Source organism: Pristiophorus japonicus, chromosome 18, assembly GCF_044704955.1.
Source record: "Pristiophorus japonicus isolate sPriJap1 chromosome 18, sPriJap1.hap1, whole genome shotgun sequence".
Lineage (NCBI taxonomy): Eukaryota > Metazoa > Chordata > Chondrichthyes > Pristiophoridae > Pristiophorus > Pristiophorus japonicus.
The window spans coordinates 10,540,799-10,565,617 of record NC_091994.1 but is presented as its reverse complement, the minus strand read 5'-3'; the positions used below and the strand labels follow the sequence as shown (position 1 = coordinate 10,565,617).

Below are 24,819 nucleotides of genomic sequence, written 5' to 3'. Positions count from 1 at the left end.
AGAGAGAGTGGATAGGGAAGACCTATTTCCCTTGGCAGAGGGGTCAACAACCAGGGGACATAGATTTAAAGTAATTAGTTGGAGAGTTTGAGGGGAAATTTCTTCACCCAGAGGGTGGTGGGGGTCTGGAACTCTCTGCCTGAAAGGATGGTAGAGGCAGAAATCCCTCACCACATTTAAAGGGTACTTGGATGTGCACTTGAAGTGCTGTAACCTACAGGGCTACGGAACAAGAACTGGAAAGTGGGATTAGGCTGGATAGCTCTTTGTTGGCTGGCACGGACACGATGGATCAAAATGGCCTCCTTCTGTGCTGTAAATTTCTATGATAAAGTCGTTCTGGAGAGCTGGTAGGAGGGAGCTTCTTCAACAAATGATTTGTCACCATGTCCAGAGCTGGAACCCTGAGGAGAATTCTTCACGTTAATAGTTCCTTCCTCTATTTAAAAAAAAAAAAAATTGCCCATAAATTTAAATAGTTTTAGCATGAAGGTACGTTAAAGTTGATCCCTGGATTGTTCAGAGGTGAGTTCTACGGCTCTGAACCACAGAGACCAGGAAAGCCCCAGGCTACATCCACACTCTTGTGTTGCATGAGCTAATCTCAATTGGCCACGGCACCCCCGGATTAGGGAAGGGAAAGCTCTCAATTGCTATTGAGTGAGCCACTGCTGCGTGCACATGTCTGTCTTGTTGTAGTGATACAACAACAACCTGCATTTCTATAGCTTCTTTATCGTAGTAAAATGCCCCACTGCGCTTCACAGCAGGGTTATCAAATAAAATTTGACACCGAGCCACTAAAGGGAACATTAAGGCAGATGACTGGTCATCGAGGTAGGTTTTAAGGAATGTCTTAAAGGAGGACATAGAAAATAGGTGCAAGAGTAGGCCATTTGGCCCTTCGAGCCTGCAGCGCCATTCAATGAGTTCATGGCTGAACATGCAACTTCAGTACCCCATTCCTGCTTTCTCGCCATACCCCTTGATCCCCTAGTAGTAAGGACTACATCTAACCCCTTTTTGAATATATTTAGTGAATTGGCCTCAACAACTTCCTGTGGTAGAGAATTCCACAAGTTCACCACTCTCTGGGTGAAGAAGTTTCTCCTCATCTCGGTCCTAAATGGCTCACCCCTTATCCTTAGACTGTGACCCTTGGTTCTGGACTTCCCCAACATTGGGAACATTCTTCCTGCATCTAACCTGTCTAACCCCGTCAGAATTTTAAATGTTTCTATGAGATCCCTTCTCATTCTTCTGAACTCCAGTGAATACAAGCCCAGTTGATCCAGTCTTTCTTGATATATCAGTCTGCTGAACCTTTGCTGCACTCCCTCAATAGCAAGAATGTCCTTCCTCAAGTTAGGAGACCAAAACTGTACACAATACTCCAGGTGTGTCCTCACCAAGGCCCTGTACAACTGTAGTAACACCTCCCTGCCCCTGTACTCAAATCCCCTCGCTATGAAGGCCAACATGCCATTTGCTTTCTTAACCGCCTGCTGTACCTGCATTCCAACCTTCAATGACTGATGTACCATGACAACCAGGTCTCGTTGCACCTCCCCTTTTCCTAATCCGTTACCATTCAGATAATAGTCTGTCTCTCTGTTTTTACAACCAAAGTGGATAACCTCACAGGACAGAGAGGTTTAGGGAGGGAATTTCAGAGCTTGGCACAGCTGCCAATTGAGAAGTGATTATAATCAGGGATGCTCAGAGGCCAGAATTGGAGGAGCCTAGATATCTCAGGAGGATTGTGGGGCTGGAGATGGTTAGAGATAGGGAGGTGATGAGAATTTTAAAATTGAGACGTTGCTTAACTAACTGGGAGCCAATGTGGGTCTGCGAGCAGAGGAGTGATGGGTGAACGGGACTTGGTGCATGTTAGGATACGGGCAGCAGTGTTTCGGATGAGCTTAAGTTTATGGAGGGTGGAAGATGGGAGGCCGGCCAGGAGTGCATTGGAATAGTCAAGTCTAGAGGTAACAAAGGCACGGATGAGGGTTTCAGCTGCAGATGAGTTGAGGCAGGGGACAGAGACGGGCGATGTTACGGAGTTGGAAATAGACGGTCTTTGTGATGGCGCGGATATGTGGTCGGAAGCTCATCTTGGGGTCAAATACGACGCCAAGGTTAAATTTGATGCATTCGGGACCGGGAGCCAATGTAGGTCAGCACGCACAGGGGGTGATGGGTGAACAGGTTCGAGATGTAGGATAGTATACGGGCAGCAGAGTTTTGGATGAGCCGGTTAATTGAAGGTGGAGGATGAGAGGCCGGCCAGGAGAGTGTTGAAATAATCGAGCCTAGGGGTGACAGAGGCATGGACCAGGGCTTCAGCAGCAGCTGAGCTGAAACGGCAGTGGATAATATTACAGAGGTGGAAGGTTTTGGTGATGGAGCAAATATGCCGGTAATAAGTTTCCCCACTTAGTCCAATACAGATAACATTAACACCTTACATCAACCATGGCACAGTTACACTGCATAATAGTGCTCTTTGTGTGGGGGTGGGGGGGGGGAATTTGTGGGGCCTGCTTTAATTGTATGTTTGGCAAGTTGTTTTTCCATTTTTAACGTGCAGTAGACATCTACCCTGAAATTCCGTTTTGGCCTTCCCGCGGGCATTTTAGAGAAAAAATACGCACCTACCTTAAGCTGCTGCCCACGTTCGACTTTCCGATGCTGAGGCCTCTCCTGACTGCCAGTCGCAGCGCGTACACGTCGGGACGTGCGCAGGCCGGGAGCTGGAGTCACATGGCTCTGGGCAGCCAATTAGGTAAAGTATATATTCATAGTAATAGGAGTTCCGTAGGGTCCTAAACTTCTATTACTATGAATGAGAAACCAACATCACCTGCCCCCCCCCCCCCTCAAATACCCAAAACAGTAATAAAAAATAGAAAATATACACTACATTCATTTAAATTAGTTATTAATGTCTTTAAAAAATATATATTTTCCCAATTTTTAAAAAGTTTTTTAAAAAATAAACTTACCATTGTGGGGAGGATTTTAATATATAATTTAATTTATATGTTTTTGTCTTGTTTAAAACACTTGCATCTGTAAAAGTAGGCTATGCGCCTGCATTTTCAGGCGCAAGATTTTTGAGGACATTTGTATACGTAAATATCGGAAATTTGCACTTACAAATGTACTCGCTCCCGATCTGCGGAGGATCTGTCAAGCCAGAAACTTGACGAATCGGAAAAGCGCATTGCACGCCGAGAACCGGCTTTTCCGATGCCTTCCCGGGTCCATACGAACTTCGTACGGACCAGGGAAGTCGGAATTTCAGGGCCATCATGTTGGACACCCAGGTGCGTTTGATCGAACCGAGATTCAATCGCAGGCACGGTTGCATGGTGTGATTTGAACTGTAGTGCTTATTGGGTTTTATTCCACTAAATGTTGACAGAAATAACATAGTCTGTATTTACTCACCTGCAACGAATGTTCCCGCTAAGCTGCGCTGCAGCGTAGTCATCTGCAGGGTCCCGTGCAGGCCGCTCACCGGCTTTTACATTGTATGTACCGCGCATGCGCAGACATGCAGGAGGCAGTGCAGCTTATAGGCAGCCGGTGCCTACAACTGGTCAGCAACATGGACCATTCACTCAGGAAGCCATCATCTTTTAAAGAAAGCAAAGAAAGCCTTGGATTTACATAGGGCCTTTCATGACCACTGGATGCCTCAAAGCGCTTTACAGCCAATGATGTTCTTTTGAAGTGTAGTCACTGTTGTAATGTAGGAAACGCGGCAGCTAACTTGCGCACAGCAAGCTCCCACAAACAGCAATGTGATAATGACCAGATCGTCTGCTTTTGTGATGTTGATTGAGGGATAAATATTGGCCCAGCACACCAGGGGATAATTCCCCTGCTCTTCTTCGAGATAGTGCCATGGGATCTTTTATATCCCCACCTGAGCGGGACTTTGCTGGTTTAACGTCTCATCTGAAAGACGTCACCGCCAACAGAGCAGTGGGCTCCCTCAGTACAGCACTGGGAGTGTCAACCTAGATTTATGTGCTCAGGTCCCTGGAGTGGGACTTGAACCCACAATCTTCTGACTCAGGCGAGTGTGCTGCCCACTGAACCACAGCTGACACTGGAGTTATCGTAATCATAAGTCAAGGGGAAACTGTATCGAGCTAAACAGCTTATTAAATGGTGTCGAATTGGCTGACGAGCACCGAATATTGAATACAATTCAGGCAGCTGGGACAAGATGATGCAGATATAAATTTAAATTTGTGAAAAGAAAATTTTAAAAATGTCTTTGGGAAAAAAAAATCCTTAGAATAAAAGATGACAAGTGTTTGGAACAATGTACCATGTAGGGTACTTGAGTCAACTACTTTCAAAGTACAGTCGGATCGTAGGCTGACGCGCTCGATGGGAAATGCAGCCTCCTCTTGCTTTAATTGTGTAATTAACTTTGAACACACTGTAACCAAAGACGGTAACCAACCAGTAATTGCAAGAAACTGGTGACTGCCATAGGTGCCCCTTAGAAACACAGCTGCATTGGGCGAGATTGTAATTGTGCATTTTCTTGTGACAGAGAACAAGCAAGTTTTGCCAACCGAGCCTGGCGAAGTGATCGAAAGTCTTGTGGGAAAACAGGTGGAGTATGTCACGGAGGACGGCACAAAGAGAACGGGATTGGTGATCCATCAAGTGCAGGCGAAGCCATCCGTCTATTTCATCAAGTTTGATGACGATTTTCACATTTATGTGTATGACTTGGTCAAAACCTCCTAGCTGCATGCAACGGTTGTCATTGCCTTCACTAAGAGATTTTACTGTGAACTGTGAGCAGATCACTGAAGAGACTTCTGTTCTTTATGTTAGCCCTCCCTCCATGTGTTTTATTTTCCGAGACTTTGAAAGGTGAAAGTTTACCCGTCTCTCTTTTGATATTTTCCCTTCTTTTCCACCCTCCCCCCCCCTCCCCGGATACTTGGCACAGCATGGTGTTTGTAGTACCGAACCGTAGTGATCATTGCAGCTTTCGTGGTTATACTGCCGACTGTGAGGCCAAAGGAGAGAGGTCCTTCGCTACTGAGTTCTGTGATCCCAGCTCGCACCGTCGGGACACCTGAACCTACCAGGTGTGTGCATGTGTCTTGTGTTGTTTGCCGGTTTCCGGCAAGGCCTTTTAGGCGGGAAGCCTCCCAGTCACGGAGCGCCATACCTCAGCAGGGGGTAAATGTGGCGGCAGTCACTTTGGGCAGCAGCGAGCACACTCCCAGTGGCCCAGTATGGGAAGGGCCCTTCTTGTTGGAAGTGGTGGAAACTTTTGATATGTGGGGTTTGGGGTGGGGAGGGGGGGTGGGGGTGGGGAAGGATTGATCAGACTGGATCGTAGAATCCTATTTTAAAAATTGGTCGACTAGATCCTGAATTATTTCAAGAATTCGTGTTTTTAATAAGTGGGGTTAATCTAAGGTAGAAAGCGTTTTCTAAATTGTGGCACAGGAGCAGATTTAAAGGAGGCAAAACTGTCGGGAAGGGAATTATGTGAAGATATCTTTTTTTTTAATCAAAATTACTTGGTAATCATTTTACTACAATATTTTCTGATTTGCCATGACCTTTGGCATGATGCACGCTATCAGTGGCTCCCTTACTATAGAGATACCGTGTGAAGCATCCATTTGTTATGACGCACGTTTTCTATGGCTCCCATAGACCATATATCGAGAAGGTCTGCTGTGTGTGTGTGTGTGTGTGTGTGTGTGTCTGTATGTATGTGGGAGTGTGTATGTCATGCCTACCATACGCAGGCTAACAGAAAGAATATTGTCTCTTTATCGTGCAACTTTTGCAAAACTCATCAGATGTCGGATCTGTTTTCATTTTGTGTCTTCTGCTTTGTTTTACAAAAGTAAAGGCAAATAACTGTAAGTAGAAATTTTGGACTCAATGGCCTTATTCCTTTTGAAGCAAACTGGTCCATTTTTCAGTCCCAGCTGTGTGCTTCATTGTGAGAGGTGAGCTCTCCCCATGTTTTTATCATTTCTGTTTTTGAGTGTAACTAATAATATGGAGAGGAAGGAAGGTCCAGTGTAAGGTTTCTCATGGGGAACTAAGAGAGGGTCCCAAACCCCCCCCCCCGTGTCTTTGCCCCTTCAGCACACTGAACTTAGTGTGGCACCTGAAGGGTTGTAATGTACACTTCAGTGCTGGCATTGCCACCAGCCCAGATACAAGCCCCCACCCGCCCCCCTGCATCACTCTACAGTGCTCTCGTTAGGATTTCAGACACGTAGAAACCTTCATACTGTGTCCACTAGAAAACAATCCAGTGGTGAAGTCCTTGATCTTGCGCTTGAGTTGCTTCTGAACTGAGGGGGTGGTGGAGGTGGGGGAGAACTGATGCATACAGATTCCGTCAGTGGCAGTGGTAATGCTGCAAAGAATTCGAGGTGATGATTTAAGAACATTGCACAAGGAGCGCTATTAAAGGATATTGGCTTAAGCATGATTTTTCATGTAGCATGTTGTTGATGCCAGTACGCTCTACGAGCCTGGTAATAACACTGCTTAGTGTGGGCAATAATTCCAGTGTTGTGAAAATAGTTTGTTATATATTAATTTTTACATGAGAATATTTTTCACTTCCCTGTTGATTTATCGCCTCTAGATTTTTTTTTTTAAAAGCACATCACAGTTGTAGTTCCTGCTAGGAATGCCACCAAGAGTTCACAATGCTAAGAGTTCATAGAGACAGGAAACACTTCGATTCCTGCTTTGTACATGTTAACGTTTCGAATTCCTGTTGCAGTTTTGGAAAACGGAAGCTTTTCTTAGTTGTACAGTATGCTGCCAGCTTGGGGTGGAGCGGGTGAGAAGGAAATGCCGCACCATTTGGCATCCGTCAACTTGGAAGGGGCAGCATGGCCTTTAGATTGCTCCAGTCCCACATTATAAACACGTGACAGAAAATAAATGTGCATGTGTAGGGGGGAAGAAACCATCTTTAACTCTGCATGGCCTTGATAGTGGCGAGTAACTTTGGGCATATTTGTCTGGTCGGTGCTGATTTGAACGGGTTACGCCAGCCTTCAAATACCGCCGTGAGAAAATCTAGGATAGGGTCTCGAGACTTGAGTGAAAGGAAGGATGGATATCTATCGTGCACCATGGTGAGACCTACATTCTGAAAGGTTGTGTGGGGCCAGTGTTGCCTACCCAAACTCCCAAGTTTCCCCGCCCCTTCTATTTTGTTGCACTGTCGGTGGTTAACCAGCAATTGGGGTGCAGGGGCGAATTGAGACCATGCCAGTAAGCGGGCCTGTGACTGAATGTTGTCGCCGTCCAGCGCAGTTTCATAGGCTACTCTTTTTATAACCTTGGCAGTCCCTCGGAATCGAGGAAGACTTGCTTCCACTCTAAAAATGAGTCCTTAGGTGGCTGAACAGGTCCAATACGAGAGCCACAGTCTCTGTCACAGGTGGGACAGATAGTCGTTGAGGGAAGGGGTGGGTTAGACAGGTTTGCCGCACGCTCGTTCCGCTGCCTGCGCTTGATTTCTGCATGCTCTCGGCGACGAGACTCGAGGTGCTCAGCGCCCTCCCGGATGCACTTCCTCCACTTAGGGCGGTCTTTGGCCAGGGACTCCCAGGTGTCAGTGGGGATGTTTCACTTTATCAGGGAGGCTTTGAGGGTGCCCTTGTAATATTTCCTCTGCCCACCTTTGGCTCGTTTGCCGTGAAGGAGTTCCGAGTAGAGCGCTTGCTTTGGGAGTCTCGTGTCTGGCATGCGGACAATGTGGCCTGCCCAGCGGAGCTGATCAAGTGTGGTCAATGCTGGGGATGTTGGCCTGGTCGAGGATGCTAACGTTGGTGCGTCTGTCCTCCCAGGGGATTTGTAGGATTGTAGGGGAGCTGTGTGCTACTGGCATAGATGCCAAAATGCTTTCATGACGTATCTATATAATTGTAAAATATGCAACACATACAAAAGAAATATAATTCATTATTGATTTGTGTATGTAAACAGAGGTGTTTTTGGGGGAGGGGTCTTTCTCTCGTTGTAGGAGCTGGGGAAGGGACTTTATTTTACATTGCTGTGTGCAATACTCCACGAGTGATTGCTTTCCAGATGAGTAACTTCAAAACCCTTCGCATGTCTTTTAACTACAGCTAATTGTACACGACTCAGTATTAACTATTTGTGCTGATATTTTGAAGGGAGGGAGCGATTCTGGTCACGGTACTTACATTCTGGGTAAAGGTGTCGTGGCCAGAATAGCAGATCCGATCCAACCTATGCTAACCTGTTTATTAGATACAGTAGCTATTATGGAACCATGATTCGGTCACCAGATTACATGGCATCCCGGCCAAAGCTCGCTTAGCTGAATTTTCATTTTACGTCCGGCCCTAATCAAGAGAGATTGCCCGTGCTGGGCTGTTAATAGCATCGTATTGCAAAAGCCCAAGGAGTGCAATAAAGCCCTCGGTGTCAAGTCGTTGCAAAATATTCTCTGAAACATACTGCACAGTCGGTAGCATATCAGTCGGATAAGCGATTTGATGCTATACGTGACGCAACATCCCATGGCGCACATCCTTTGAATGTGTCACACTTAACACTCTATTCCTGCGTGTGTGAGTCGTTGAGTCTGTAACTGAAAGGGTTTCTCTGTCAGAAAGAAGCCAGTAGAGCAGGCAGGATTGGAGCCAACCACATTTGGCAACTTGGCTGCACTCAAATGCGCAACGGGAGAGTTCAAGGAAATATAGCTTGCGAATCTCGAGACCTTTCTCCACGGCATACATGATCCTGAATTTTAAAAATTGGGAAATATGTCATGTTATATTTTGTCGGGAACTTTTTTGCCATCCGAACTTGGAAAAGTTACGGGTGCGGGGTCTTTTTTTATTTAATTCCCGGGATGTGGGAAGTCGCTGGCAAAGGCCAGCAATTTATTGCCCATCTCTAACTGCCTTTCAGAAGGTAGTTGGTGAGCCGCTGCCTTGAACCGCTGTAGTCCGATTGGTGAAAACACGCCCACACAGTGCTGTGAGGTAGAGTGTTCCGGGATTACGAGAAACCGTTCAATCCAAACTTTTTCTTTTCAACAGGGTTAAAAACAGGAAGTGCTGGAAAGGCCACAGCAAGCCCATCGGTACCCCAGAAGAGAAAAGGCGGGTTAATTTTGGGGTTGGTGACCAATTGAGGCAGGTTTAAGGAGCACCTTTGGGTACCGCATTGCCGACCTTCCAACTTGCTCTTCTTTCAAGGGCAACACCTTGGTGTCCAAACAATCATCGCCACTTATCTCATTCTTTAGTTTACTGGTGTATTTTTGCATTGAACTGCAATAAATAAAGGGTTTGCGACGGCTCAAAGCTTCTGAGACACTGGAACAGATCCCGAACCGCCAGCCAATTTGGCTGCTTTGATAATCCACTTGCCCTACTGGGTTCTTCAAGTCCTGATCTTGCTGAGGCCAACACATGGTCTGCCCAGCAACCACCCTCAGCACACCCTGGCAGGTTTTGTATTTGGTCACACAGGATCCTTGCTTCAGGAACCTGGTGGCACTTGCTCATATCTCGCAATGTAAAAATACTGCGCGCGTTTGGCTTGTGGTTGAGTCTACGCCCTCGTAACCTTTGTCTTAAGATCAAAAGGTCTTAACGTTGGTACTGTTGAGTTCATGGGGCCTTTTGCATTAGTGGAGACCATTTCTGCGATGCTTTTAATTGCTTGCAATTTATTTTTCACTTGGGTACAATTTCAGTAAGGCTCCCTTTTGCTTTCCTTTGCCTAATTTGCCGTACGTAGCTCTAAACCCAACAGGATTAGATCTATGGGGATTAACTTACACCTTGGGGGGAGCATTGTGTGGGACTAATTGGACACCTCTTTCAAGGACCTAGCAAGAGGCATGATGGGCCAAATAACCACCTCCTGTGCTGTAAGGTTCTATGATTCAAGGTTAGAAGGTGGGTTGCACCACGCAGACACTATAGATGTAACTATAGTAGAACTTGCTACCCCAAGGGAGGGAACATTCCTTAAATTTGCCTGTGGTTACACAAAGTATTTGGCAAATGCAGAAATGCAATTACCAGCTACATGGAATTTTTTTCACCCTGAATGAAACCAGTCAACAACATTGTGTATTTATATAGCACATTTAATGTAGTAAAATGTCCAAGGTGCTTCACATGAATGTTATCAAACAGAATTTGACAAAGAGCCACATAAGAAGATACCTGTACTAGGACAGCTGACCAAAAGCTTGGTCAAGGGTGTAGGTTTTAAGAAGCATCTTAAAGGAGGAGAGAGCTAGAGGAATTCAGGGAGGGAATTCCAGAGCTTGGGGCCAAGGCAGCTGAAGGCGCGGCTGCCAATAGTGGAACGGTTAAATTCAGGAATGCACAAGAGACCAGAATTGGAGGAGCGCTGAGGTCTGAGGGTCTTGGAGGTTGCAGAGAGGTTCCTTGTGACTAGCGAACAGAGGGCAGCTTTGCACAACTCTGAATATCAACTGATTTAAAAACTGTTCACATGTCTAACTTTGTAGCCGGTAACTGCATGGTGGCGGGGGGAGGAGGGGAAGGGGTTTTACTTTGGCATCGTTAGTTAGCTCGCTGCCTTCACGAGAGAAAATATACCTGGCCTTTCAACTAATAAGTTGATAGTGAAATTATTTATACAAACAGTTTAAAATGCAAAAGCTAGGTAGGAGCTGGTTAGCTGATTGGATTGGCAATCTAATCCAATCCAATAGTTCTTTGTTTTGATTGGATGTTTCGAATCTGCTGCCAAGTTGACCTGCAGGTCATAAACTCCAGCCCTTGAGCGTAATCAGTCGTGCCCTCTTCTCCACTGGCCCTCCAAGTGTGGGGTGACTTGGAGATCATTCTACCTCCAGGGTTGAGGGAAGGGGGTAAATATATAAAAGGCAGAAAAATATGTTTCCAACCTGGAAGTTTCTGGAAAAATCAGACTTTTTTTTGGAAGAATGTAAATCTGAAATTATTGCAAATACTGGCAATTGAACAGGTTGGAACGGTGAGGAGGGAGGGGGTTTTACTCGGTGACCCACACAGAGAGAGGAACAAAAGTTGTCCATTTACTTACCATTGCCTTCTCTGTCGTCGTCATCATCATCATCATAGGCAGTCCCTCGGAATCGAGGAAGACTTGCCCATTCCACTCCTGAAGTGAGTTCTTTGGTGGCTGAACAGTCCAATACGAGAGCCACAACCCTGTCACAGGTGGGACAGATAGTCGTTGAGGGAAAGGGGAGGGTGGGACTGGTTTGCTGCACACTCTTTCCGCTGCCTGCGCTTGTTTTCTGCATGCTCACGGCGACGAGACTCGAGGTGCTCAGCGCCCTCCCGGATGCACTTCCTCTACTTAGGGTGGGCTTTGGTCAGGGACTCCCAGGTGTCAGTGGTGATGTCACACTTTATCAGGGAGGCTTTGCGGGTGTCCTTGTAACGTTTCCGCTGCCCACCTTTGGCTCGTTTGCCATGAAGGAGCTCAGCATAGAGCTTTGGGAGTCTCGTGTCTGGCATGCGACCTACGTGGCCTGCCCAGCGAAGCTGATTGAGTGTGGTCAGTGCTTCAGTGCTGGACGAGGACTCTATACTACTTCTCTGTAGTGAGTAATCAGCAGGGAAGGGGTGTAGTGATGATTTTTTTTTAAAGCAATGTTCTGAGGCTGCTTAATGTGGTGTGTTGGAGTATTGGCCGTGAAGCGCAAAGTCATGGGTTCCTGATTTCATTCTGTTGAGGGAGGTAGCAAGCTGAATCTTGTGCTTATCCGTGGGAGTGGGGGGGCGGGGTTGGGTGAGAAAGAGGGCAGGAGGCTTGGACTTTACATCAGGCCTAGCTTGGCCTGCTGACCAGGACTGTGGAAGGCCTCCTCTTGGCTGGGGCAAATGGCACGGGGGAGGCCTTAGGAAAAAATAACCGAATTAGGAAGGTGAAAGAGTCTGCTTGTGGCCATCTTCAGTAAATTGTGTGATAAAATGGTTTGAGTGCAAGAGGGTTTCATTTGACACTCTCGGGGGGTAAAAAAATATTAAATAGATCCTGAAAAAAGGTGATTGTTGCTATGGTTACATGGCTTCGCTGCATTGGCTGTGAGGAGTACTGAAGCCAGTGATTCAGAATCAACTCAAGGTTAGGATCAGCCACATTTTGAAGGTGTTTCTGTTAACAGATTTTGGAATTGTGATTCTAAGTGGAACAATTTGTGACATTCTCGGGTTTTCCCCTTTAAAGCTGTTGAGCCCTTGCCACTGTTGTGAGGCTGTTTCCCCTCCCCTCCCTACCCCTGTATTGTAGCAGCAGGAAGCCTGTGCGTTTAACCGTTTTCTTTTCACCAGTGTCAATTGTGAAATGATTTTTTTTTTTTAATTGAAACTTTATTTAGCTTCTGCCTGCGTGTCGGAGAGGAAGGACATTGTACCACACTACAGCTGTTAATGGCTGTGCGTCTTAAGGTTACAGCGAGCATTAAGCATGGTCTGTGCAGTCGATTTGCCGCATCAAACACACAAGTCGTGTTCTGGTTACAAGTCCTGGTTTGCCTCCACTTCTCTCCAATGTGACTGGGGGTGGGTGAGGGGGAGGGGGGGGGGGTGGGAGAGAGAAAAAGAATCCAGGCCTGAAGGTAACTGGCCTCCGGCTGTGTATTCCAATTTTAAAGGGATAGGTCCTGAAAAGATATTTTAAAGGAAAGTGTCTGGGAACAAGTGTAAATGTTGCAATGAGTAATAGTTAACTTGAGTTGTTGGCTGCTTTGTGAAGACTGATTGCTAAAAGGCCTTGTAAATGTTATAGGTTTATTACCCCTGAATATTATTTGCATTGTATATGTTCTTTATTGTTAGGGATGTTCTCCTTATCTTCAGTGTTGTAGAAGGCTTGGTTTCCTCCTAGAGTACTGTACCGTCGATCAAACTCAAACTCAACATTATGTTGGTTTTTCCTGAATATCTGTCAAAATTCCAACACAATTTTAAAAAATATATGGACGGTTTCCATTATTTCACTTTGGCGACGAGATGTAGATCAAGACATTTCAATTTTAAGTGATTTGAAATAATGTTTTGATATTTAGACATATTGTACATAAGGTTCTCACGTAAAATGGATGGAAATGTGGAATATCGCCTCTAAAATACCAGTAATAATCCTTGAATCCCATGTAATAAAAATGTAATCATGATTTATTCATGATCCCGTAAGTCAGTGGCCCCATGACCTTGTTTCTACAGAATTTAATATTGAAATTCAATGAAATATCTATATATATATATATATATTATATTAAAAGAAATCTTGTGTATGAACACATTTCCTGTCGGTAAAATTCATTTATCTGCTGTCGCGATTTTTGGTCACACTTTTGGTCAACACTTAACATTGAATGTGCACTGATCTTAACTCCTTACTTTCTGTCGTAAAGCATACCCGATCATTTTCCAGGTAAAGCGGGCGGTGAGCGTAGTGATTATTTCTGACCAATTCTAAATAGTTTTGTGATGATCACCAGATGCCAAAACACTGTTCCAGTGGGAGTTACTGGATAACAATCTGAAGGGCATCCCTGACTCTTTCTTTCCCCCCCCCCCCCCCTACCGACTAGACCAATGGTCATGTGAAAGAAAGAGCTTACATTTATGTGGTGCCTTGTCCCATTCTCGGGACATTCCACGTCACTTGGGGGAAAGAGCAGGAGAGTGGGATTAATTGGATAGGTCTGCCAACGAGCCAGCACAGGCACGATGGGCCGAATGGCCTCCTTCCGTGCTGTATCATTCAATGATTCTATGGCTCTGGAATTTCCTTCAGTGAACGGGTCTGAGTGGCACTGTAGTGCACACTGCGACCACTAGGTGACTTTGTAGCTCCACGATGTTCTGTGCCACTGCCGCACTGTGAGCAACGCCACGGGAGATATTCCAGTGCTTGGAATGCAAGATGGAGCCCAGCGCGCCACTGGACTAAAGGTCGCAGGTTCGATTCCTGGCCGGGCGTTAACTGGGGCGGCAGTTCAGGTGTCACTCGAGACTCGGAGGGGAGGGGAAAGAATGATGCAGAATTCCTGCTCCTGCTCCTGCTCACCGTCCAGTGACTCCTGTTGAAAAGTGAGGACGTTGGGTGACGAGATTGGGCCTGGATGTTGTGTAACTTGCTCACTGACCGACTTAGGCACACACTTTAAAAAATGGCTGCTTTGGCCAGGAATGCCAATGGAATTGTACCCCAGCTAGAGTCGATGTTTTCAGAGAGGTGGGAGGGAGGTTCATAAAAGAGTAAAAGATTGGGAGGATGTGGGAAGTTCAAGCCTTCAACTACATCAGAACAGGAGAACATTCCCCCCCCTCCTCTCTCTGCCTGCAAGTGTTGCCTCTGTGGCAGGAGACCCATTCTGTAAATAATTGCTATGTTTTAACGTTTAACTATTCAGTGTTAGAACTGATTTGTTTCTCAGCAGGAGGAATCTCTACAGCTTTCAGAGTAACTACATCATCAAAACCTGCACTAACGGCCGCTCCAGAGTGGCAGCATTTTAAAACGGGGAAAAGAAATTGCTGCAATTTAAACAAAAGAAAAATGTCTGGTCGGTATTTTTTTTTCCAGTTGTGATGTGCTGCAGTCAGTTTCCATGGAGAAATACGAAAAATAAAAATCCATATTATTCAGGTTGTGGAGTGAAATTTATTCATTCATCCCAAATTATTTTGTCCTCTCTTTCCCTAGTTAGGATCAGGAGAAGGCCACAAAGCCCCTCGAGCCTGCTGTGCCATTCGATGAGATCACGGCTGATCTGTGACCTAACTCCATATACCCACCTTTGGCCCATATCCCTTACTACTTTGATTAACAGAAAGCTATCAATCTCAGATTTAAAATTAACAATTGATCTAGCATCAATTGCCGATTGCTGAAGAGAGTTCAAACCTTCTAGCACCCTTTGTGTGTAGAAAAGTTTTTTAATTTCACTCCTGAAAGGTCTGCCTCTAATTTTTAGACTGCCCTAGAGTCGTCAACCAGCGGAAATAGTTTCTCTGAGTTCCCCTTGATATCTTGAAAACTTCAGTCAAATCAATCCTTGCCCTCTAAATTCCAGGGAATACAACCCAAGTTTATGCATTCCCGCTTCATAATTTAACCCTTGGAGTCCAGGTATCATTCTGGTAAATCTACACCGCACTCCCTCCAAGGCCAGTATATCCTTACCTAAGATGTGGTGCCCAGCACTGCTCCTGTTCCTCACCCATGGTGCTTCCTCCTCCAACTTGAGAGAGTTTGTCATCATCGGGACTGCTGGAAGAAACTATGGCGTAGGGGTTTATCTGGCAATCTCGATGACTTTGCCGATTGGCGGATTTTAAGCTACAAATAATCGCAGTTGGTTTCCCCGACGGGTCAATGGATAAATCCAATAGCCACCGCTGGACTGACCAGGAAGATCCTAAGTCCTAAGTCGGTGCTGGGTTTGTTGATTTTTAGGGCCTAACACGCGCTCTCTTTCTGTGTGTCTCACTCCTTCTCAGTCACTATTTCTCTCTCTTCCCATTTTCTCTCCCTCTTTTGTGTCCCTCTCTCTTTGTGTGTCTGTCTCTCTCTCTCTCCCCCTCTCTCTGTTTCTGTATCTTCCTGTTTGTTGCTCGGGGACAGAACTAAAGTTCCTGCTCACTGTCCAATGGTTGTTGGTGGAAACGATACATGTGTCTGGGTGTGAATGTCGGGTGAAGAATGTATGCGATTGAACTGCAATGCTCGCCTCGATAGAATAGCTCTACTTTGACTCATAGGAAGGAGGCCATTCAGCCCTCCAAGCCTTTTCCACCATTCGATTGGCTGATCTGTATCTTAACTCCATTTACCCACCTCTAATTCCATATCCCTTAATACCCTTGCCTAACAAAAGTCTATAATTCTTAGTTTCGATATTTTCATTGACCCCCATTCCTCAACGGCTTTTTGTGAGAGAGAGTTCCAGATTTCCACTGCTATATGTTTGAAGAAGTCCTTTCCCCTCCCCACCCCCCCCCCCCCCCCCCCAGCCACTAGATGAAATAGTAAATCCCGCCATTAGATCATCCCTCAATCTTCTATACTTGAAGGAATTCAAGCCTAGTCTATGCCGCCTGTCCTCATAATTTAACCCTTTTAGCCCCGGTATCATTCTGGTGAATGTGCGCTGCTCCCCCTTCAAAGGCAATACATCCTGAGGCGGGGGGCCCAGAACTGAACGCAGTGCTCCGGGAAGGGGATCCAGCCAGAGTTTTATATAACTTTAATGCAACTTCTCCCCCTTTGTACTCCAGATGTCTTGAGATAAAAGCCAACATTCCAATACCTTTTTTGTACCTATACACTAGCTTTGTGATTTCTGTACATGGAACCCTAAATCTCTCTGCTCTTCCACTGTTGCTTCTCGCTATTTACCTAAGGTATACGACACAGAAACAGGCCATCCAGCCCAACCAGTCCATGCCGGTGTTTATGCTCCACTCGAGCCTCCTCCCGTCTTTCCTCATCTAAATCTCTCAGCAGAACCCTCTATTCCCTTCTCCCTCATATGCTTGTCTAGCCTCCCCTTAAATGCATCGATACTATTCGCTTCAACCACTCCCTGTGGCAGCGAGTGTCACATTCTCACCACTCTCTGGGTAAAGACATTTCTTCTGAATTCCCGATTGGATTTCTTATATTGATGGCCTCTGGTTATGCTCTTCCTCACAAGTGGAAACATTCTCTATCCCCTCTATCAAATCCTTTCATAATTTTAAAGACCTCTATTAGGTCACCCTCAGCTTTTTTTCAAGAGAAAAGTGACCCAACCTGTTCATCCTTACTTGATATGTATACCCTCGTATCCTTGTAAATCTTCTCTGCGCCCTTTCCAGTGACTCGATATCCTTTTTATAATATGGCAACCAGAACTGTATGGTCCAAGTGTGGTCTAACCAAGGTTCAAGACTGGTTTAGCATAACTTCCCTACTTTTCAATTCTATACCTCTAGAAATAAACCCTAGTGCTTGGTTTGCTTTTTTTTAATCACCTTGCTAACCTATGTCACTACTTTGTGACTTGTGTATTTGTACTCCCGAGATCCCGTTGTTCCTCTACCCCACCTAGACTCGTGACCTCCCTATTCTTCCTACCAAAATGTAATACCTCACATTTATCTGTGTTGAACTTCATGTGCCAATTATATGCCCATTCTGCAAGTTCATTAATGTCCTCCTGTAATTTGTTGCAGTCCTCCTCAGTATTGACCATGCCCCCCAATTTGGTGTCATCCGCAAATTTAGAAATTGTGTTTTTGATCCCAAAGTCTAAATCGTTAATATAAATTGTGAACAATAGTGGTCCCAGCACTGATCCTTGTGGAACACTGTTACTTACTGTGAATAGCTACCTTATCCCTACTCTCTGCTTTCTGTCTTGAAGCCAGCTAACTATCCATTCTGATACTTGTCCCCTGACTCTGCATTCTCTGACCTTGTTCAACAGTCTATTATGGGGTACCTTATCGAAGGCCTTTTGAAAATCTAGATAAATTACATCTACTGCTTTATCATTGTCTACTCTCTCTGTTACCTCTTCAAAAAATTCAATGAAGTTGGTCAAGCAAGACTTTCACTTTTGAAATCCATACTGACAACTCATTATATTTTTGGTTTCTAGATGTTCTTCTATTTTCTCTTTTGGTAGGAATTCCATTGTTTTTCCGACCACTGATGTTAGGCTGACTGGTCGATAATTCCATGAAACTGTTCTATCCCCCTTCTTAAATATAGGTATTACGTTGACTATCCGCCAGTCCTCTGGCAGGACAACTTTTTTTTAATGAATTGTTAAATATGTGTAGTAATGCCTCTGCTATCTCTTCCCTAGATTCTTTTAAAATGCATGGATGCAATTCATCCGGACCGGGGTTTTTATCCTCTTTGAGTTTGATTTGTTTATTTAATATATTGCCTCTTTTTATTTAAAAAAATTTTCATTTAGAAAATACTTTGATCTACTAACTTGCTTAGATACAAAGTGGATGACTTCACACTTCCACGTTGAACTCCATCTGCCATAGTTTTGCCCACTCACTTAATCAATCTCCCTTTGCAACTTTCTGCTCCCATTTACTGTGCTACCTAACTTAGTGTTGTCAGCAGACTTGGATATACGTGTCAGCTAGTGGCTCAGTGCGTAGCACACTCGCCTCTGAGTTAGAAGGTAGTAGGTTTAAGTTCCACTCCAGAGACTTGAGCACAAAAATCTAGGCCGACACTCCAGTGCAATGCTGAGGGAGAGCTGCACTGTCGGAGGTGCCGTCTTTCGGAGGCCCTGTCTGCTCTCTCGGGTGGATGTAAAAGATCCTACGCCACTATTTCAAAGAAGCGCAGGGGAGTTATTCCCAGTGTCCCGGCCAATACTTAACCTTCAGTCAACATCACTAAAACAGATTATCTGGTCATTATCACATTGTTGTTTGTGGGAGCTTGCTGTGCGCAAATTGGCTGCTGTGTTTCCTACATTACAACAGTGACTACACTTCAAAAAGTGCTTCATTGACTGTAAAGTGCTTTGGCATGTCCTACGGTCATGAAAGACACTATATAAATGCAAGTCTTTTTTATACAGCTCTCTCTTCCTTCATCCAAGTCATTTATAAATATAGCAAAATATTGGCGCCAGTACAGATCCCTGGGGATCAACAGGAGTCACATCCTGCCCTCTTTTTCCACATCATGCGCATTACCCTACATGGTGACCACAGGTCTTGCAGTATTTCATTGCCTGTGATATGCTCTGGGACAACCTGAGGTTATGAAAGGCGCTATACAAAAGCAAGTTGTGTTTTTTTTTTCCTCCTTTCACAAATGAAATGTGGCTACTTGGGTGTGATGCCACTTAACAACTGAAACTATTTCCCCCAGCAGTAATTAGTGGCTGCAGGAGAGCAGTTTTGATTTTTAAATACTTTGACAAACGTAGGAACTTCACCGAACCCCTGCAACTATAGGGCAGGGTTCTCTGAGCGAGGTAATAAAGTTGACGAATGGAAAATTGTGGGCTTGGAGCGCAGAGGTTGAAAGCCTGGCTGTGGTGTCTCCCTGCCCTGTCTGATGCAAGTAAGGGTCAAAATTAAAACAAACTTGTTTCTCTTCACTGACTATAATTAAAATTGGGCATGAATAATGTCTCGCTTCTGCAAGCAGAGAATGGGGGAAGGTAGTCCATGCTTTTGTTACTATTCCAACGCACTCCTGGCTGGCCTCCCACATTCTACCCGATGTAAACTAGAAGTGATCCAAAACTCGGCTGCCCATGTCCTAACTGGCACCAAATCCCGCTCGCCCATCACCCCTGTGTTCACTGACCTACATTGGCTTCTGGTTAAGCAATGCCTCAATTTCAAAATTCTCATCCTTATGTTCAAATTCCCTCCATGGTCTCGCCCCTCCCTATCTCTGTAATCTCCTCCAGCCCTACAACACCTCCTCCCCCACCCCCCACGAGCTGCCCTCTTGAGCATCCCTGATTATAATCGCTCACCTATTGGTGGCCGTGCCTTCTGTTGCCTTGGCCTCAAGCTCTGGAACTCCCTGCCTAAACCTCTCCGCCTCTCTTTGCTCTTTCAAGAGGCTCCTTAAAACCTACCTCTTGACGAAGCCTTTGGACACCTGCCCTAATTTCTACTTGTGCGGCTCGGTGTCAAATTTTTAAAAATCTCATAATGCTCCTGTGAAGCGCCTTGGGACATTTCACTACGTTAAAGGTGCTATATAAATACAGCTGGTTGTTGTCTTCATACTGAAGGAGGGGTGCTGTGAAGCTGCATGCTACAAATCCATAGCAAAATGCTGTTAAGCTGACTCAAAACCAGTACCTGCTGCAAACTTACAGTTGGTGAGCCAGCCTCCACGGAGAGAACAGGCGGGTCAGTGTCTTTAGATGGGGATTTCTTTCAGTGCTGAAAATGAAAGATGGGTGACCATTTTAGTATAGGGAAGGTGAAAGGGGGAAAAGCAACAAATAACTCTGAGCACAGAGAGTTATGACTTGTAACCGATATTGCCCCTGAAGTGGGCAGTTGTGCATCAATCACGAGGCCCCACGCAGGCCACTCACCAGCTGCTGTCGCTGGAAGTGACAGCGAATTTAAAGGGTCCTGCGCGGAGAAACAAATTAGAGGGAATGCTGCTTGTAACTTGTTCAAAAGAAAAGTAGGAAAAAAAAGGCGGCATTTAAATACTGCTTTCTCGATCTCAACAAGCTTGCATTTATATAGTGCCTTTAACATAGTAAAATGCCCCACGCACTTCACAAGAGTGTTATAAGACAAAATTGACACTGGAGAAATTAAGGCCGATGACCAAAAGCTTGGTTTGAAGGAGGAAAGCGAGGCGGAGAGGTTTCGGCAGGGATTTCCAGAGCTTTGGGCCTGGGTAGCTGAAGGCACAGCCACCAATGATCAAGTGATGAAAATCAGGGATGCTCGAGGGCAGAATTTGAGGAGTGTCAAAGCGCTTTACAGTCAATTAAGTACTATTTTTTAAGTGTACTCACTGCTGTAATGTAGAAAACATGGCAAGGACCCACAAATAACAATGTGATAATGACCGGATAATCTGTTTTTAGTGATGTTGGTTGAGGGATAACTATTAGTCAGGACACCAGGAGGAATTCCCCTGCTCTTCTGCGAAATAGTGCCTTTGGATTTTTTACGTCCACCTGAGAATGGCAGACGGGGCTTCGGTTTAACATCTCATCTGAAAGACAGCACCTCCAACAATGCAGCACTCCCTCAGCGTGGCACTGCATTACATGCTCAAGTCTCTGGAGTGGGACATGAATCCACAAGCTTTCTGGCTCGGAGGTGAAAGAGCTACCCACTGAGCCACTGCTGACACAGATTGTTAAGATGATGCAAAAGATAATCTGACACTGGTGTTGATGCCACATTTTGCATTTTGCTGAAACAAGGTTGCTGTTAAAACTGAGTCAGAGGTCAGAAATACTCTGCTTGCTTTTGGAAAAGAAAATTTAAACCTATTTTGCCCCAAAATGCCTTGAATGTCTGTAAAGGAAAGCTCTCGAGGCAGCCTCTGTTCAAAGTAGCGAGCATTCTGCCTAGTATCCAGTTCCTCAGCACTCACTCTCTTCCTCCATCTGCACACCAAGAAAAGGGGAGCGAGGTGGGGGTGGGGGGAGGGGAGAAATAATCGGAGCCAAAAGCCTTTCACTTGGTGAGATTATCGGAAGTCCTATACTGCTGGATATCTGTTTTCTGGCTCTAAGACAGCATTGGAGCAGTTTTTTTTTATAGTGGGAGACTGTTTTTAAAAACGGCAATTTACTAGTGATTAAACCTCAGAGAGCTGTGGAAGCTGGGTTATTGAATAAATTTAAGACATAGTTTCTTAACTGATATGGGGAATAAGGGGTTATGGGGAGCGGGCAGGGAAGTGGATCTGAGTCCATGATCGGATCAGCCATGATCGTATTAAATAGTGGAGCAGGCTCGAGGGGCTGTATGGCCTACTCCTGATTTTCTAATGTTCGGCGCCATTGGCAACATGAGACCATTGGGAATCCTGAGGATTTCTTGATGGATAGTTGCGAATGAATACAGCCAAGTTGGTGGCTTTGAATATTGAGAGCAGGATGTAGGTGGCGGCTTCCTAATGATTTAGTTCATCCTCGTGCTCCAATCCCTCGCTGGCCTTAACTCCCTCCCAATCTCTGTAACCTCCTCCGGCCCTACAACCACTGTTCCCACTGAGGTGCCCGGCAGAGGTCCCGTGCAGCCTGCTCACTAGCGCTGTCGCTGGAAGAGATCCTGTGCTCACGAGGCCAGAGGGACCGCGCAGGGAAAACAAATTAGAGGGAACACTGCCTGCAACCCTCCGAGATCTCTGCCAAATGGTAAGCATCACCTATTTCCTTCGCCCCACCATCGGCGCCATGCCTTCAGCTGCCTAGGCCCCAAGGTCTGTAAATCCCTTACTAAACCTCTCTGCCTTTCTACCTCGCTCCCCTACTTTAAGACGCTCCTTAAAACCTACCTCATTGACCAAGCGTTTGGTCGCCTGTCCTGATATCTCCTTCCTTGGGTCGTTTTACTACATTAAAGGCACTATATAAATGCAAGTTGTTATTGGTTGGTAAATACAGTGCCAATTCTGGAACAGAGCCAGGTAGATCTGCTGATTTCAGCTGTGGTAGCAGTCATGGAACATAGGGGTATGGCAGGTGGGTGGGTGGTGATCAGCATGGGTTCCTGCTCCTTGCTTACTATCCCGTGACTCTCTACCATTAAATGTGGATATTAAATAAAAATAGGAAGGGGCTGGGCTATGATATCACCTCACCCTCACCCGGTCAGTGCTTTAAAAGGCTGAAGCTGCTCACTGTTTAGATTCATGTAGGAAAAATGGCTACCTGCATGCAATATCAGACAGCGCCCATGGATCAATACCACAACTATACCACCTGCTATGGGGTCGGGGAAAAAAAGAAAAGCAATATTTTTTTTTCATACAAAAATTAACTGATTGTTGCTAGGAAAAAATAAATAAAACTTGTTTGCTAGCCTCACTCCAGTGCATCTTTAGACCGACACCGTATCACAGGTGCTATCTATCCCAGTTTAACCCAAAGCTGTCTGCCCACTCGAGTCCCAAGATCCTATGGCACTATATGAAGAAGAGCAGGGAGTTTTCTCTCTCTACCTGATCAAATTTTTCTTTATAACCCTCCTGTGAAGTGCATTGGGACGTTTTTACTACATTCAAGGTGCTATATAAATGCAAGTTGTAGTTGTTGGTCAATATTCCTCCCTTGACCAACACCATCAAGAACAGATTAATTAGTTATTCATCTCGTTACTATTTATGAGACTCTGTTATATGCACACGGGCTGTTTCAACTTCCGATATAACAAGAGACTAAATTTCAAATGTAAACTATTGGATTGAGATAAGAACATAAGCAATAGGAGCAGGAGGCCATTCGGCCCCTCGAGCCTGCTCTGCCATTCAGTGAAATCATGGCTGATTTTTTACCTCAACTCCACTTTCCTGCACTATCCCCATATCCCTTGATTCCCTTAATATCCAAAAATCTATCGATCTCTGTATTAAATATACTCAATGACTGAGTATCCAGTCCTTTGGGGTAGAGAATTCCAAAGATTCACCACTCTCTGAGAGAAGAAATTCCTCCTCATCTCTGTCGTAAATGGGCAACCCCTCGTTCTGAAACTATGCCCCCCCCCCCCCCCCCCCCCAGTTCTAGATTCCCCCACGAGGGGAAACATCCTCTCTGCATCTACCCTGTCAAGCCCGTTCAGAATCTTACATGTTTAAATAAGATCACCCATCATTCTTTTAAACCCCAATGAGTATAGGCCCAACCTTTCCTCATAAGACAACCCCTTCATCCCAGGAATCAACCCAGTGAACATTCTCTGAACCGCCCCAATGCAAGTATATCCCTCCTTAAATAAGACCAAAACTGTACGCAGTACTCTCGATGTGGTCTCACCAATGCCCTGTACAGTTGTAGCAAAACTTCTCTACTTTTATACTCCTTATAACAATCATGCTAAGATTTGACACATGAAACAATAACTCAATATGCTTAATTAAATTAAAAAGTTTCCCCTACTTTGCACCACTATCCATAGGAACGTTTTTAATTTAAAAGTTTTAATTAAAAAAAGACAATTTTCAATTATAAATTCTCAGATTCTTTTTGGGTGCTACATCAGTAAAACACGATTTCCCCTGGTTTTCTTACCAACATTTCAAGTACAAAGATGCATCTGTAATGCCAAAAGTCCGCTAAAGAACCTTGATAATTTCCATGATTTATTAATGAGCTGGATACACTGCATGCAGTGATCGCAATGTGTGTAGCACATACTGAAAATGTTCATTTTAACATCAACTATTTCAGTCAAGACTTTAAAAATACTTGTGCTTCATGGTGGTGATACGTTACGTTAAATGTTAATGTTAGCAATCATCAGAGTCCACTCACAAATATAGTCATTGTACTTTGCTGCTGAAAATAGCTCGATAGTATTGTGACTATCCAAAGTTATGTTACTTTTGGAACTGCCCTTGATACCCAGAACCGTGTTGTGTAAGAACCATTTTAAGTCATTAGTCATCATTCAGCTTAACTGTATCTTGTTCAACTCTTGCTTGTTTTTCTTGAGGTTTAAAATAAAATCTGATTGTCACCAAATTTGCCCTGGCTTTTTGGACTTTTATTTGCTACCGATTTTCTCCTGGTTTTTGATGCTTAAAATACTGAAGGAGGGAGCACATTTATCATAGCCGTTAGTTTTCAGTGAAACCCCAGCCAACCCCAAAATCATCTTCATCCTTTTCCTTTTTCCTGGAAGGCATTCATTCTATGCTGCAGACCAGTTCTACAGGGATCTCCCCCAGGATCTCTCGCTCATGTGGTTATTACTGTGAGCCCAAATGGAGAGCATCGCCAGCTTATTCAACCACTGGGGCAGTGGAAAGAGAAGGCCTCAACCATTCTTAAGCCTGTGCTCGGCCCAGATTCACCCAAACACTGGCTGATAATCAGCAACTGTAACTGATGCCACCGTCCAACACAACAGTTCCAGAGGCACTGATGCCAATTGCAGAGCCCCTTCCAAGATCAGCTAAGCACAACAACAACTTGTATTTATATAGTGCCTTTAACGTAGTGAAACGTCCCAAGGCGCTTCACAGAAGTATTATGAGATCTTAAAAAATTGACACTGAGCCGCACAAGGAGAA

General features: G+C 45.0%; 1 protein-coding gene across 3 annotated transcripts in view; it reads left to right on the top strand.

Annotated features, from left to right (window-relative positions):
* LOC139228545 (spindlin-1-like) overlaps positions 1–24,819 on the top strand; it is a 200,287-nt gene that overhangs the window by 96,316 nt on the left and 79,152 nt on the right. Inside the window, exon 5 of one of the 3 annotated variants that reach the window (XM_070859645.1) lies at positions 4,577–5,306. The exons of the other annotated variants lie outside the window; for them this stretch is intronic. Within the exon in view, the coding sequence (XP_070715746.1) occupies positions 4,577–4,776 (200 nt within the window). The 3' untranslated portion in view covers positions 4,777–5,306. Of the gene's footprint in view, positions 1–4,576; positions 5,307–24,819 lie in introns of those variants that run through there. 3 annotated transcript variants of the gene reach the window in all.